Source organism: Oncorhynchus masou, chromosome 28, assembly GCF_036934945.1.
Source record: "Oncorhynchus masou masou isolate Uvic2021 chromosome 28, UVic_Omas_1.1, whole genome shotgun sequence".
NCBI lineage: Eukaryota > Metazoa > Chordata > Actinopteri > Salmoniformes > Salmonidae > Oncorhynchus > Oncorhynchus masou.
In genome coordinates, this window is record NC_088239.1 from 21,906,815 (window position 1) to 21,923,811 (window position 16,997).

At 43.3% G+C, this 16,997-nt stretch overlaps 2 protein-coding genes across 6 annotated transcripts in view; both read left to right on the forward strand.

The window, feature by feature from the left end:
- slc12a7b (solute carrier family 12 member 7b) overlaps nucleotides 1–8,476 on the forward strand; it is a 65,032-nt gene extending 56,556 nt beyond the window's left edge. For 3 of the 5 annotated variants that reach the window (XM_064941578.1, XM_064941581.1, XM_064941580.1), the window contains 4 exons: nucleotides 19–191; nucleotides 776–790; nucleotides 2,103–2,236; nucleotides 4,738–8,476. In XM_064941578.1, coding sequence (XP_064797650.1) covers nucleotides 19–191; nucleotides 776–790; nucleotides 2,103–2,236; nucleotides 4,738–4,829 — 414 coding nt within the window. In that variant the 3' untranslated portion in view covers nucleotides 4,830–8,476. The remainder of the gene's footprint in view (nucleotides 1–18; nucleotides 192–775; nucleotides 791–2,102; nucleotides 2,237–4,737) is intronic. The other 2 variants (XM_064941579.1, XM_064941582.1) reach the window with 1 other exon arrangement.
- Nucleotides 8,477–15,161: 6,685 nt separating this feature from the next.
- The window catches only part of LOC135517359 (glucose-fructose oxidoreductase domain-containing protein 1), a 41,251-nt gene continuing 39,415 nt past the window's right edge, over nucleotides 15,162–16,997 (forward strand). The window contains exon 1 of the mRNA XM_064941583.1: nucleotides 15,162–15,920. Coding sequence (XP_064797655.1) covers nucleotides 15,668–15,920 — 253 coding nt within the window. The 5' untranslated portion in view covers nucleotides 15,162–15,667. The remainder of the gene's footprint in view (nucleotides 15,921–16,997) is intronic.

Genomic DNA, 16,997 nt, shown 5'->3' on the forward strand with positions numbered 1-16,997 from the left:
CATCTCCCTCTCCTTCAGGCCCAGCTGATCCATGACAGAAACACGGCGTCTCACGCCGCACTTAACGACAAGGCCGACGCTGGCCCTGACCGGGTCCACATGACCTGGACCAAGGATAAGTTCCTCACCGAGCGCAACCGCAACCGCGCCGAGGCCAGCATGGGTGTGCGCGACATCTTCAACATGAAACCGTAAGTCAGGTGCTACGTATGAACCCTCTTATCCTTAAACCTTCCAGAGCCAAAATGGAGGAGCCAAGTGGACAGTTGCTCACACTGCAGGAGCCCCAGAGTCTGCCGGTTTGAAATGGTTACATGGCCTGCATGGTGTGTGTTCAGGCTGCGTTGGCATGTTCCATGTTGACCTGTTTGACTGTGTGTGTGGACACATCCAGTGCATGGCCCCACCACGCAGACCACATGCATTGTCTGAACTAATGATCATCATGTCTTTGTGTCTCAGAACCCACCATCTCAAAAAAGCAGATGTAACCACTAGTACATAGCCCAAAATTGTAACAAGCCCAAATATGATTTGGATACTATAAAGACCGTTTTTAAAGGGAAAATTCACTTCCAAATCAAAGTTTGTCTGATGTTTTTGCACTTCTTGACTACTTTTGAGTAATGAAAACATCTGACTTTGACCATCCCTTTAAACTGAGGGAAGTGTTTAACTGTGGGATGGTTGTTATGTGCAACAGTAGACATGCAAGGGGTTTCTATAAAACATCTAAGTCGGTTTCTGTTGTTTTGTCTCGTTTTCCTCCTTCTAGAGAGTGGGAGAGTCTGTAAGTCAAATTTCTCTTTGCCATAGTGCCTTAGGCTGTGTGTGTGAATGTCTGTGGACAGTAGTCCTTTTCTGTCTCCTCCATATTGTTGACCTCCCAGCCACTGGGACTATGTGTGTGTAAGTGTGTGTGCATGCAAGTGTGTGTGTTTGTCTGTGTGTGCGTACCTGTGTGATGGGAGGGTACACATGTCATGTTATGTAGCATGTGCAATCAAAATTGCGCTTTCCATACAGACCTTAGCCGTGTAAACAATATTGCTTTATTTCCCATGCATCTGTTCTGTATAGGAATAGAACCAAAGAATTAAAAATCAATTTCAATTGGTCATTGCAATCAACATGATATTGTCCTTAAACTTCAACTGGGTGGAAAGCGTATGTTTTTTTGGAAGTGCCTCGTTGTATTTGTGATGTGGCGATTTCTGCTTCAAACCATTTGCATATCATGCTCTGCATTTTTGGTGTTGCTGTGCACTCTAACTCAAGAAGGGCTATCAATATTACACCCAATATCACATTGAACTGGTCAATTGAATATTGGAATACTGTGTATACAACGCAGTGCTAGGAACCAGGTAGTTTGACTCCTGGATGCTAATTGGCTATATCAGACAATATACCACAGGTATGATGCAAAACTACTTGTTTACTGTTCTTTTTATGTTGGTAACTGGTTTACAATAGCAACAAGGCACCTCGGGGTTGTATGGTATATGGCCAACATATCACTGCTAAAGGCTGTATCCAGGCACTCCTCCTCAGGCCTTATTGCTTAGTTATACAATGGAATGTTTCATACCCACAGGCTTGCCCATTGTATTTGTCAGCATACCAGGTCTACAATAGTTTATCCTCTCTACCACCCTACTGCCATTGCCACTGTTTGAAGTGTGACGCTGCTTTGACTGCCCATCCTGAGCCTTAATTCAGAGTGACATAACTCCCAGGGCTTCACTATCATAACCACCAGCTGACCTGCTTCATGTTCTCATCTGTGTGCTAAAGGCTGCCAATCTGACAAGGGCACTGTAATTGTTCATTAAAAAAAAAACATGATCAGGAAGTGTTTTGTCAATCATTAATGAATGCTTAGACTAATCAGTGTTACGTGAGAAGAGTGACAGATATGTTAGTTTTACTTTCCATGATTCTAGTTAGGATTCAATGTAAAGAGCTTTGAGCTTCTGAAAAAGTGTTATGTAAATCCAGTCCATTTAATATTATTGGAGAAGTCAGGGACAGAAGTTAGAGGGTCAGGGTTGTGTTGGGTTGAGCCTGCTCTTCTTCACTGTCACCCTTGTGTGGTATAGGAACCAGTCCAACGTGCGCCGGATGCACACTGCGGTCAAGCTGAACGAGGTGGTGGTCAACAAGTCACAGGGAGCCCACCTGGTCCTGCTCAACATGCCGGGACCGCCCAAAAACAGAGGGGGCGACGAGAACTGTATCCTTTACAGCCAAATGTCTGTTTATTCAAATTTGACTATGCATGTGTTTTGAATTGTGCGTTGCTTAGTTGAATATGTTTAGCCCAAGTTAACTTGAATGACATCTTAATCAGCGGTCTGACGAGGTCGAGGATGATCTCTTTACAAAGGTTGTTTAGTTAATAGTTAAGTTGTTGATTGTACTCTATATATACAAAGGTATGTGGACACCCCTTCAAATTAGTGGATTTGGCTATTTCAGCCACACCCGTTGCTGACAGCAGTGTTCTCTCAAACATTTTTCCGCACTGAGAAAATTTCAGTGCAAACTTGAATGTGTGAAAATTCTGTGCAACTACAAATGATCTATAACTGGGCTAATAACTTACTAACTAGCAAAGGACAAGAACAAAATGTGCACGTGACTACATGTTGCTCTCGCTTGGATCTCAAAACAAGTGCATCTACTCACAATCGCTCATGCTGTAAACACAGTCCAGTTCAAGTGAATGGCACAGATCCATATATGGCAACGGTCTATTTGCATACAGGCCTACAGGAGCTCTGATTGTGTATATGCCACACAGGTCTGTGTAGAGTATGGGTTGAGTAGTGCCTGTCAATGAAATAGAATCCTACTCCGACGCGTTCTGCCGACAACAAAATCTCTTGTGTAGTTAGTTTTGTTTCATTGAAAGCGGTTAATATTGTGTTGATTCAATCACAATTCCCACAGCAAAGGGAAACGTTAATAGTGTTAATAGGGAAAACTATAGAACAATGGTCACCAACCTTTTGTCAAGAAGATCCCTTTGAGTCAAAATGCAAACCGAGATCTGTTCAGATTTATATTTTAACATGACTTAAAAAGGTAAGCCTATGCAACATTAACCAATTAAAAACAGTACTGTAGCAACGAGGTTTGTGCTGTAAGCTATAGGCCCAATACATTATCACCACATACAGGCTTTTCTTGAATTGCCCTGCCAGTGCATTGATGTTCGGGTAATTTCCAAATTTGAGGTTGGCTATATGACACCATATCAAAAAATAGGAACACAAAGTTTTATTGTTGGGTTTTTTACAGAAATGTTTAGCAATCGACTAGGAATGCCTTGGAGATCGAGTGGTTGGTGAAATTCAATCCTGTGCTTCTCTCTTAGAGGGAACATTGGCTGACAGACATTCAAACGTGGCACTATCATAGGATGCCACCTTTCCAACAAGTCAGTCCGTCAAATTTCTGGCCTGCTAGAGCTGCCCCGGTCAACTGTAAGTGCTGTTATGGTAGGCCACACAAGCTCACAGAACAGAACTGTCGAGTGCCCGTAGCACGTAGAAATCATCTGTCCTCGGTTACAACACTCACTGCTGAAGAAAGTCCCCGCAGCAATGTTCCAACAAGCCTTCCCAGAAGAGTGCAGGCTGTTATAGCAGCAATGTTCCAACATCTAGTGGAAAGCCTTCCCAGAAGAGTGGAGGCTGTTATAGCAGCAATGTTCCAACATCTAGTGGAAAGCCTTCCCAGAAGAGTGCAGGCTGTTATAGCAGCAATGTTCCAACATCTAGTGGAAAGCCTTCCCAGAAGAGTGGAGGCTGTTATAGCAGCAATGTTCCAACATCTAGTGGAAAGCCTTCCCAGAAGAGTGCAGGCTGTTATAGCAGCAATGTTCCAACATCTAGTGGAAAGCCTTCCCAGAAGAGTGCAGGCTGTTATAGCAGCAATGTTCCAACATCTAGTGGAAAGCCTTCCCAGAAGAGTGGAGGCTGTTATAGCAGCAATGTTCCAACATCTAGTGGAAAGCCTTCCCAGAAGAGTGCAGGCTGTTATAGCAGCAATGTTCCAACATCTAGTGGAAAGCCTTCCCAGAAGAGTGCAGGCTGTTATAGCAGCAATGTTCCAACATTTACATTTACATTTACGTCATTTGGCAGACGCTCTTATCCAGAGCGACTTACAAATTGGTGAATTCACCTTATGACATCCAGTGGAACAGCCACTTTACAATAGTGCATCTAAATCATTTAAGGGGGGGGGGGTGAGAAGGATTACTTTCTCCTATCCTAGGTATTCCTTAAAGAGGTGGGGTTTCAGTTGTCTCCGGAAGGTGGTGATTGACTCCGCTGTCCTGGCGTCGTGAGGGAGTTTGTTCCACCATTGGGGGGCCAGAGCAGCGAACAGTTTTGACTGGGCTGAGCGGGAAATCTAGTGGAAAGCCTTCCCAGAAGAGTGCAGGCTGTTATAGCAGCAATGTTCCAACATCTAGTGGAAAGCCTTCCCAGAAGAGTGGAGGCTGTTATAGCAGCAAAGGGGAGGACCAACTCCATATTAATACCCATGATTTTGTAATGTGATGTTCAACGAGCAGGAGTCCACATACTTTTAGTCATGTAGTGTATCTTTAAAGCGTATTAGAACTAATAGCTTCAGAGCTAATGTACTCCCCTTGTTACGTGACCTGCATAAACCCCTGTCATGTGATGTGACTTGTTTCCTCTTTGACCCCTGGCGTCTCAGACATGGAGTTCCTGGAGGTTCTGCTGGAGGGTCTCAACCGGGTCCTCCTGGTCCGTGGGGGCGGACGCGAGGTCATCACTATCTACTCTTAAACGCTTGCGGCCACAAAACCTTGGGGTTACTGGAGGATTGTCAGAGGGGGGGCCATGTTACTGGACAGAGGGCTTTTTAACCTCGGAAGGGATGACCAATCAGGGCAGTGTGATGTCATAGCATCAGCCTGATTCGTGGAAAGAGCACATGTATCCTGGGGCCTATCTATCACGTCGACCGACTGGAGGATAGAGCATTCTGACACTAACATTTTAATCTGACACGTGTTAATGTTTATTGTATGGATGTTCTTCCTTTTTCCCCCCTTCACTCCCTCTCTATGTTCAGTATTCATGTCTGTTCATGGTAATTGTGTATCATGATCAGCAGAGGACCACAGGGTTAATATGGACATGGGCTGTGTCTGAAATGGCATCCGAGTCCCTATATAGTGGACTATTTTTGGCCCTTTGGCCCAATATCATTTCGGACACAGCCATAGTCTCTCTAGTTTGTCCATCTTTGCCCTCGTTTTGGCTTTGTCCTCATATTTCAAGTACGATTCAGATTGAGGAGGCACAAAGTCAATGTGCTGCCTTTTCAGATCTCCCTTTGCTCAGAAACCAAATCGACTGAATCCTGAAAGAGATGAATACGGTTCCTGCTCTCACCTATTATCTAAAAACTCAATAGGAATGTTATCTAGAATAATATGCTTCTGTGACTCTTTCCAGTATCCTAGCCCACAGCGGAGCTCTGTTAGAACGGAAGGAGGCAGCAAGTCCAGAAAAAGCATACTTGTATTCTGTTCCACAGATCAGGATGATGCTATGGCTTTTCCAAAGCTCCATTGTCCCTTGGTTATTAAAGGTGGGGTCATATTTTGAAGGTGTTCTGCCCTACTGGTATCCTCGTATACCCCTGAAGCTACTCACAGCGGAGTTCAGTCAACCTCAATTCTAATTGAGGAAGTTAGGGGGTCTAACGCAGAAGCGGATCCACCTTGTTAATCCATACTAGGACTAGGGGGAACTAGGTTTATCCATGTATTTAATTTGTTGTTAATTGTCGTCTTGTTGTTGAGTGCAGCACAACATCTGAAAGAGGTCTGTGTATGGGGTGGGGAGCTTTGGCAAGGATAGGCCCAAGGATTTTAATGTGCAATAGATGCTGTTGATGTGGTGAATTGCAGACAGGCCTGAGACACAGAAGGTGGTCCACCTTGCCTGGTGGGGTATCATTAATTGACCCTGTTTTATTGGCTCTGTAGCATTGGTCAAAGTCCCCGACTTCAGCCATTGCTTTAAGAAATAGCCGTAGTATATATCCTAGTATTTAGCCTGTGTTAACTGTGTTACACCCAATACACAGCATAAAGCATATTTATTTATGTTGGGATTATTGGAAATTGTATGCAAGGGTGCAGGGAATGAAAGTAGTTTTTTGTAAAGAGCCTATGTTCAGGTACAGGAGTGCTGCTTTAAATTCACGTACCGTTCCACAGCTTCACAAATCTAGGACAACTGGGGTCATCAAGGTATTTCACCTACCAGAGCCCATTCGATATATACATCAACATATAGGAAAATCACGAGATGGTTTGACACTAACACTGAATCTGAATTAATCATCAACTCAAGAATTTGTCCACTTCTTTGTGACCCTCAAATCGGTCATTGTGTTGCTTGACAGCTAAAACAGAAGGAAATGTGCTTGTTGGAGTCATCCTCTGATGGCCTAGCCACTGTTGACTGTTCCGGTACTGTAGGCTCATTTTCAGCACGGCGTCGTTAGAGACATCGACACTCAGCGTTTTGCACAGTCTTCGATGTACAGTACTGCGCTGATACGGTAGATTGCATTGCATTGTTTGGCTCTGATAACAGAAGCATTTAGGCTGAGATGTTGTAATACAGTGATGCCACCACATTCAAATGGCTGTGATTTGTGAGTATCACGTCTATCACCGGACACCAAACCAAGATTCTGCAGTGGAATAGAAAAGTCTCATTATGAAATTGCTATGCCCCATGTTGTGCTCCGAACCATCAATGTTTTCTCTCTCTGATGAGCACCATGCAGGGTGGGTAGGTGAGTAGAGTTTGTGAAAACATGCGGTCTCATAGGTCAATCATATAGGTGTGTTCTGTAGGTATCAGTTGATCATACTGTTCAATGTCAGGATTTGTTCTTATGTTATTTGTGTTTTAACTGTACGTGCATATTCTCTAGGTTTCATGTTTTCAACTGACCATGATGAATCATTTTGACTTTGTATAGGAAGAAACGTGCCAAAAAGACTGAGGCTGAAAGTATATGCTTGTCAATGTCAGCCACAGTACACGCGCCAACTGTCGCCCGTGCTTGGAGGGTGGGGGGAAAAGCAAGATCACTTTCAAATTGTAAATACAATATACGTTATTATAACCAGTTAATGCTTTTGATTTGGAGACGCACAGAGGTCAACACATTTGAACTCAAATTCTTACCTAGCAGACCATTTTGATGAGCAACACTGAGTTTGTGGATACAAAATGAGTTCCTTTTAGGCTACATATCAACAGTGGAAGGAATGGCATCTGTGATTTCTAGGGCATGTGAAGCCCAGTTTTATAGGAAGTAGGAAGTCACCAGATATAAGAAACTATTGGGGCAAAGAAAGGAAGGAATCACTCATCAAACTCTTCTGTATTTACATCCACAGTTTATTTTGAAACCTTTTCGTAGCTGTGCAGTATTTTATAACCAGAACATTGTATTTTTCTACAGTATGTCATGAAAACAACCTGTCTTTTGTTGTAGCGTCGACCATCAGACAATGTTTTTATGTTTCCGGTGTGTTTTTGTTTTGTTTTTCCGACATACACCTGTGTAACTTGTAGTCATAGTGTCTGTTTGCACTTAACTGTTATGTTATACTTGATTTTCTGATAACACTCTTTAAGTGTTACTTTTCAGGACTGGAGTATTTTGATTTTATGGAGTTGTGGGATGGATGGGGGGGGGGGGGGGGAGGTATATATTCAAAGTTGTTTGCAGATCTGTTTTGTTTGTGTTTTTCTCAAACACATTGGAAACACAGACTTTGGCAGAGATTTCACCGAAAGGATTTTTGAGGAGCCAGTTGGAGGATGGGTTATGTTACTGATTTTAAGTTAATTGAAAATGTATTTTTATTTTAGGTTTTTAGCCACCAAAGATACAATCTTTGAGTCTGTGATATGAAACGTCACATTGTTAATAGTGTAAGAAATAAAGTTGAACTAAAAACAGCACAGCTTGCTTACTTGAGCTGAATAGCAGCAAAAGAGATGACTTCAAACCTTTTTCGAGGACACAAAACTAAGACTTCTGGGTGACAGTATAGCAAGCAGTATATGTTCCATTTACCTGGTTAAAGTGACGAGAGAATGTAATCTACCTCAAGGGGGCCATGGAGGCTTCATCGAAGGAGAAGCAACCTGACGAATCGCTTTCTCTTTTCTCTGTACATAGTTACAATCTTTTATATGAAGCGATTATTAGCGATTGGGGAGTGAGCCTCCATTCTGAGGGAGAACCAGCATGTGTGTGTGTGTGTGCACACCTCACATATTGTACTCTAGTAGGAGTTACTTTTGGGAGCATGCGTAGCGAAGGGTAGCCCTTTAAATTATATCTGTGCCTCTGAGTAATGAATAAATAAAAGTGCTGAAATATGTCTGAACTGTACAAACTCCTGTCATTTTATGTTTTTCACTATATTAAAGTATTTATTTTAACATTGTAATATCTCCTAATCCAAGTAGTGTGTTGAGATAAGTATATTGTGTAGAATGGACATAGTGCATTCGAGAAGTATTCAGACCCCTTGACTTTTTCTACATTTTGTTAAGTTACAGCCTTATTCTAAAATTGATTAAATATATTTTTTTTTTTCAGCAATCTACACACAATACCTCATAATGACAAAGTGAAAACAGTTTAAATACATTTGCAAATGCATTACAAATACAAGATAACTTATGTACATAAGTATTCAGACCCTTTGTTATGAGACTCGAAAGTGAGCTCAGGTGCATCCTGTTTCCATTGATCATCCTTGATGTTTCTACAACTTGGATTGGGGCCCACCTGTGGTAAATTCAATTGAGTGGACATGATTTGGTCACTGTAGTTCCTCTGTGGAGATGGGAGAACCTTCTAGAAGGACAGCCGTCTCTGCAGTACTCCACCAATCAGGCCTTTATGGTAGAGTGGCCAGACGGAAGCCTCTCCTCAGTAAAAGGCACATGACAGCCTGCTTAGAGTTTGCCAAAAGGCACCTAAAGAATCTCAGACCATGAGAAACAAGATTCTCTTGTCTGATGAAGATGAGATTGAACTATTTGGCCTGAATGCCAAGCGTCATGTCTGGAGGAAACCTGGCACCCTCCTTACGAGGAAGCGTGGTGGTAGCATCATGCTGTGGGGATGTTTTTCAGAGGCAGGGACTGGGAGACTAGTCAGGATCAAGGCAAAAGTGAATGGAGCAAAGTACAGAGAGATCCTTGATTAAAACCTGCTCCAGAGCGCTTATGTAACAGTATAACTTTAGACCATCCCCTCGCCCATACCCTGGCGCGAACCAGGGACCCTCTGCACACATCAACAACAGTCACCCCCGAAGCATCATTATCCATTGCTCCACAAAAGCCACGGCTCTTGCAGAGCAAGGGGAACCACTACTTCAAAGTCTCAGAGCAAGTGATGTCACCGATTGAAACGCTATTTAGCGCGCACCACCGCTAACTAGCTAGCCGTTTCACATCCGTTACACTTAGGACCTCAGACTGGAGTGACCTTCCAATAGGACAACAACCTTAAGCACAGAGCCAGGACAACGCAGGAGTGGCTTCGGGACAAGTCTCTGAATGTCCTCAAGTGGCCCAGACAGAGCCCGGACCTGAACCAAAAGGTGCTTCAACAAAGTACTGAGTAAAGGGTCTGAATACTTATGTAAATATGATATTTCAGTTTTTAAATTGTAATACATTTGCTACAATTTCTAAAAAACTGTTTTTGCTTTGTCATTATGTGGTATTGTGTGTAAATTGATGAGGGGGAAAAAAGCTATTTAATACATTTTAGAATAAGGCTGTAATGTAAAAAATAAAGATGGGAAAAAGTCAAGGGGTCAGAATACTTTCCGAATGCACAGTATGCTACTCTGACATGGAGAGTAAGGAATCATGTCGGCTCTGTTGATGGCATTTCTAACCGTTGGACAACTTTCAGTACATTGCACCATCCTGTCCTGAACGTGACCCAGGATATTGCATCTGTCACATGGAGACAGAACACTGTAGAATCTCTCCACCAGGGGGCAGCCAACCCTTTATACATCTATGTAGTCTGAAAAGCCACATAGATAAGCCACATCTTTTGCATGCTTATTTTGCAACAGCAAAAATGTGTCCCACTGCACGAATCAGAGTTGATCAGATGTCTGAGTTTGAGTATGTGTTGTTAGATCAAACCTTTTTCTGTATCCAAAAGGGGTCATCAAGACTTCTATAACATCCAGAAATCACTTATCTTGTTTAAGATGTAGTGGTTAAGTAGTGCCATTTGTGTAACCTTTTGCGACCTTCGTCACCTCTGATAGATACTGCTGAATTGTGGTTTCATTCGTCTTTGCATTAAATGCCCCTGTGATGAACCCCAAGTTGCTTAACAGGAGAACAAAAAGGGAAGAGAATGCTTTGGATAGTTTCAGTGGGCATGTCGTTCTGTCCCTGTCATGATGCTGCTCCTATCACCTTTTCTCTCACTAACTGGTAAATACTTATCTTTGAATTTGCATTTGTGTATTTACAGTGTACTATGTGAATGATACATTAATATATTGTGGGTTAGAGCATTGTCTGTAAAACACGCAATTGTATAGTCAGAGGAATTGTTCGTTATAGTACAATCATGACAAGCCATTGGTGCTGAAAAACTGTCCAGTAGGAGCCTGCTAAGTCCTGAATGAGACCGAGGTTACTGGATACTCGGGTGACACAGTAACCATCTCTCATTATATATTTTTTGTGTGTGTGTGCGCTGACACTCCTATATTCTCATGCTGATGGACGGAAAAAATATTTTGAGAGTACATTCAGGCCTCCATACTTGTGCTCCTAACTCTGGGCTTCTATCACCAACAGGTCCTAACCAGAGCCAAGGTACATGGTACTGGTCACTCCTCCTAGCCAGCCAGCCAGACCGACCAGACACCCCAGTCAAATGACCCACAGCAGGACGTGACCGCCGTCTGTCTGCAACAAATCAACGGCACGAGCATCTCATACAATGAGAGAGAGACACAAAGACAAAGTGAGTTGCAGTGTTATTCAGTCTGTTTGTGACACTGTGTCATACCACCCACACAGATGACTCACCTTGACATGACCCTGCTGGGCTGGCCCTCTTGCTCAGACATGAGAATGGGTAGTCATGATGAGTGTGAAGATGCACGTAGCCTACGTGGACTGCTTTGGTCTCTGTTACTGTAGGTGGGTTAAAACAAGCCTGTGGTTGTAACTTGTAAATGATGCCCTTTACTAGTCTGTCTTCCTATACCTACAGGTTTATATGGACGGTCACCAGATGGATTATCTTTGCCATCCTGCTAGCCTGCACTGTGACTGCTTCAAGCCCTGCACCCCTCACTCCCCGGTTGAGTTGCCCTTAATGCTTGGCTAATGTCAGGTATTCTCCTTTCCCTAGAAGATTAAGGTTTGCATTGGGGTTAGGGTAATCTGATCCTAGATCTGTGGTTAGAGGCATCTTTTCAAATTCTCACTACACTGGGCAAGGAAAGTACCAGAACCTTGAACTTTGGCATTGAATGACCTTTGACCTCCTCTCTTACAGTATATGAATCGTCAGCACAAGCTGGGCAAAGTACTGCCACAGTTTTCCACCTCAGTTTGCTCTGTTGTTTACAGAATCAATGGCACACTCTGCAAAAGAAAAACTGATATAGACACTGTGGATGATGTCAGCTGTGGATTATGTCAGCAAGTTCAGTGGTTACAAAATAAATGGAAGATGTGGTGCTGAAGGCTGAACTAATCTGTATATTGACTTATTAGGCTTATGTGACATTCAGCTTTGTCCATTCAGACAGAGATTTTATTTGATTGTTGTTGTTGACTTATGTCAATTCCACAGCCTGTCAGTTCAACATAGAGATAGTGATCACACTATGCAACATATGCCAAAGCAGACAGCTCTGTGCGCTCGCTCTGTAGGCCTAGAAATACACCATATATACAAATGTATGTGGACACCACTTCAAATTAGTGGATTTGGCTATTTCAGCCACACCCGTTGCTGACAGGTGTATAAAATCAAGCATACATCCATGATATCACCATAGACAAACATTGACAGTAGAAGGGCCTTACTGAAGAGCTCAGTGACTTTCAATGTGGCACCGTCATTCCAACAAGTCAGTTCGTAAAATTTCTGCCCTGCTAGAGCTGCCCCGGTCATCTGTAAGTGTTGTTATTGTGAAGTGGAAGTATTTGGTAGCAACAATGGCTCAGCCGTAAAGTGGAAGGCCACACAAGCAACACTTACTACCGAGTTCCAAACTGCCTCGAGGAGCAACGTCAGCACAAGAACTGTCCGTCTGGAGCTTCATGAAATGGGTTTCCATGGCCGAGCAGCCGCACACAAGCCTAAGATGACCATGCGCAATGCCAAGTGTCAGCTGGAGTGGTGCAAAGCTCACCGCCATTGGTCTCTGGAGCAGTGGAAAGGCATTCTCTGGAGTGATGAATCACGCTTCACCATCTGGCAGTCTGATGGACAAATCTGGGTTTGGCAGGTGCCAGGAGAACGTCACCTGCCCAAATTCATAGTGCCAACTGTAAAGTTTGGTGGAGAAGGAATGATGGTCTGCGGCTGTTTTTCATGGTTTGGGCTAGGCCACTAAGTTCCAGTGAAGGGAAATCTTAATGCTACAGCATACAACGACATTCTAGAAGATTCTGTGCTTCCAACTTTCTGGCAACAGTTTGGGGAAGGCCCTTTCCTGTTTCAGCATGACAATGCCCCCATGCACAAAGCGAGGTTCATACAGAAATGGCTCGGTGTGGAACAACTTGACTGGCCTGCACAGAGCCCTGACCTCAACCCCATTGAACACCTTTGGGATGAATTGGAAGGCCGACGGCGAGCCAGGCCTAATCGCCCAACATCAGTGCCCGACCCGGCAGCAATGTTCCAACATCTAGTGGAAAGCCTCCCAGAAGTGTGGATGCTGTTTTAGCAGCAAAGGAGGGACCAACTCTATATTAATGCCCATTATTTTTGGAATGAGATGTTCAACGAGCAGGTGTCCACATACGTTTGGTCATGTAGAGTACCTCCATATTATCATTTTAGAGTGAGTAGCAGTAAAATATAGCGAACTGATAAAATCCGGGAGATGACGCCCGCTGTGAGGTGTCCATGCCGAGGAGCAAGACAGCGTACAGCGAACTCAATCCTGATAAAATTCCAATCCTCGCTGGCACCCAGGGCATTGTGCTCTGCTGCAGAATTCAAAGTAGCTCAAGTCTGTCATATGATAAGATATGCCAACTGCCAATGAGGTTCTAAGATTTCTCTTTTTCTTTTGCTTAAGTCTGTAGTATTATCCAGAATTGCAGCGTCACATGGTTTATCAGTCTCTCTGTGACATCCAATAACTTCACAACAAAGTTGACTACAAATGCAAAGTTGCCAATGTCTTTGTAATTGTTACAAACAAGCAAGACTGAGATGACTGCATTTAAATATAAACAGTAGGCTATAGGCCTATTTCAGTCATATTGAAATATATTTTATGTTCAATCAATTGTTCTATTTTGCAACTTATAGGCTACTGTCTGTAATTTGTCTCGATATATTTCATGATGTGAAGCCTAACGTGTGCAATGACATGCCAAATCGGTGGTTTAGTGCCTTTTTATTAGGTAAGTGTTAGAATAACCCGCCTCGATATTTGCAGCTCTCTAGGAGCTGATCCATTGCCAGTATTGTGAAACAATTATAATGTTAAGGGAATATTTGAATAGAGAAGGATGATCGGAGAGCAGCATTCCCTTTCAAACACGTATGTGTACATTTATTTTGCATGTCTTGTGCACACAACGCGGGCGGTCTGGTTAGCATGTTAGGCTTATGCTTGTTTTAACAATGCATAGCAACAGCAAAAGACGTAACATTAATTTCCCAAAACACCACACTCCGAGAACAGTTGCTGCGTGCGCCGTTGGAGCATATGTTGATACTGATAGGATCGCAAGAAAGGCAGTGCTGCACTCGGATCAGCTTTTATAATTAAAATCTTACCATATCATTATTTCGCAATACTGACGACGGATCAGCTTCTAGAGAAATACAGTACAGTGGCTTCAGAAAGGATTTACACCCCTTGACTTTAGTGCTTTGTTGGAAACAGGATGCATATTTTTTAATATTTGTATTCCATACTGGCTTCTTTCTTTTCACTCGGTCAGTTATGTTAGTATTGTGGAGTAACTACAGTGTTGATCCGTCCTCAGTCTTCTCCTATCACAGCCATTAAACTCTGTAAGTGTTTTAAAGTCACCGTTGGCCTAATGGTGAAATCCCTGAGTGGTTTCCTTCCTCTCCGGCAACTGAGTTAGGAAGGATGTCTGTGTCTTTGTAGTGACTGGGTGTATGTAATTAATAACTTTACCATGCTCAAAGGCTTGTTAAACAAATTTTTACTCCTGAACTTATGTTTGCTTTCCATAACAAAAGGGTTCACTACTTATTGACTTTCAATTTTTTATTAATTTGTAAAGATTTTGAAACATAATTCCACTTTGACATTATGGGGTATTGTCTGTAGGCCAGTGACAAAAAGTGGGCGTGAATAATTTCTGAAGGCACTGTATTACCTCCTACGGCTGCAAATATTGATGTGGCTTGTTCTAATGCTTACCCAATAAAAAGTAACAAAATCACAGATTTGGCACATCATTGCGGCTGCGCACATTTTAGCCTGAAATGAAATAGAGACAAATTACAGACAGTTTACAAAGTCGCAAAATAAGGCGGACAAAATAAAACACGACGCATTTAGCTGTTCTACGAGTGGTCTGAGGCAGGTGTTAGATTACGAGCATTTTCAAGTGCAACGTTATCATAACGATGGTTTTGGTTAACAGCTCGGAGATTTAACGATACTCCTACTAAGGTTCTAACGATGATCTTAGCCGTAAAATGCTTTTTGGAGACCAGGCCCTGGTTTTTAATAAACTATACTCCGTTATTGCACCTGCTGCGACTATGATGGGCGTCAAATTCGAACCACTTCACACCAGGAGCGAGAGGGTTAAAACTGGGAGGGGATCACTCTCTGGAGCCTGACGTATCCAGCACAGTCATTGCAGAACTGGGTTGCAACGTTATTAAAAGCTGCATAATACCGCTGGATCATCGGCGTTGCATGCATTTAAATACAGGCATCCTCCCAGGCCTATTGAAGGCGACTGGAAGGCTTTTTCACACCTCTACAACGTTAACAGGAAATTCGGACTTATTTACTTGGTTTCTATATCTGCACAGAGGGCGTTGCAGGAAAGACAGAAAGTGACATGCCCTTCATTCGTCGCCGGACGCGGTTAATTCAGAATGGTGCGTTTTAATTTGTGTATCTAGAATACGCGGATTTTTTGGTATAATTGTTGTGATAACGGCGGATACGACAATATCTATTACAAATCGATCAAAACGGATGCTAAAATGCGAGGTGCCAGGTCGATTTGAGCGGGTGGATGGCCAATCTGATGTTAACAATTGCGTTTCTCCCCGCGTCTGCCGCGTTGCTATGCTGTGAAGCTGGTCGGGAAGACCGGGCACTCGAGCCATGCTTCCCGGGGTCGGCGTGTTTGGCACCAGCTTGACCGCGCGTGTGATTATCCCTCTTCTGAAGAACGAAGGATTCGCCGTCAAGGCTCTATGGGGACGGACTCAGGAGGAAGCAGAGGAGTTGGCCAAGGAAATGAATGTACCGTTTTATACCAATAGAATCGACGACGTTTTGCTGCATCAGGATGTGGATTTGGTGTGCATTAACCTGCCTCCACCTTTGACGCGGCAGATTGCTGTCAAAACATTAGGTGAGTCGGGGATGCTGTGACATGAGCTTCCTTGGTGTGATAGCCTATATATTGCGTTTGACTTATTCCCCATTGAGTTCACAAGGACAGTTATACAGCTTATTTCAACATTGCTATGTATTATTTTCAATGAACAGACGTAGAGTAAGGTAGGCTATTTGCGGAGAAGTGTATCTGATGTTGCCGACAGCTGTGGCAGTCTCTCCCAATCAGCTGCAATCCAAATGAATGAAAATGAGCAGCCTATACTTCTGTATAATCACTTTAAAATCCCTTACTAAGAGGCCAGGGTTCGGGACAAAATGTCCGCGCTATCTTAATTACGTCTTCTTCAACATGAACCAGTTGACATTTGGTAAGGCAGGAACTTTTGCAATTGAGTCTACAGTTATTCCATAATTATGACATAAATGACTGGCTGACTATTTGAGAAGGGTGCAACTGCAGCTGCAATTTGGGGTGTTCCTGCATGTGGGAATTCCTGCATCTGCAGGAACCCCTCTTTTTTTCAACACTACATGACTAAAAGTATGTGGACACCTGCTTGTCAAACATCTCATTCCAAAATCATGGGCATTAATATGGAGTTGGTCCCCCCTTTGCTGCTAAAGCAGCATCCACTTTTCAGGTAAGTCTTTCCACTAGATGTTGGAACATTGCTGCGGGACTTGCTTCCATTTACCGACGAGCGTTAGGGAGGTTGGGCATTGATGTTAGGTGATTCGGCCTGGCTCGCAGTCTGCCTTCCAATTCATTCCAAAGGTGTTCGAAGGGGTTGAGGTCAGGGCTCTGTGCAGGCCAATCAAGTTCTTCCACACCGATCTCAACAAGCCATTTCTGTAAGAATCTCGCTTTGTGCATGGGGGCATTGTCATGCTGAAACAGGAAAGGGCCTTCCCCAAACTGTTGCCACAAAGTTGGAAGCACAGTATTGTCTAGAATGTTGTATGCTGTAGCGTTAAGATTTCCCTTCACTGAAACTAAGGGGCCTAGCCCGAACCATGAAAAACAGCCCCAGAACATGTTCCCTCCTCCACCAAACGTTACAGTTGGCACTATACATTGGAGCAGGTAACG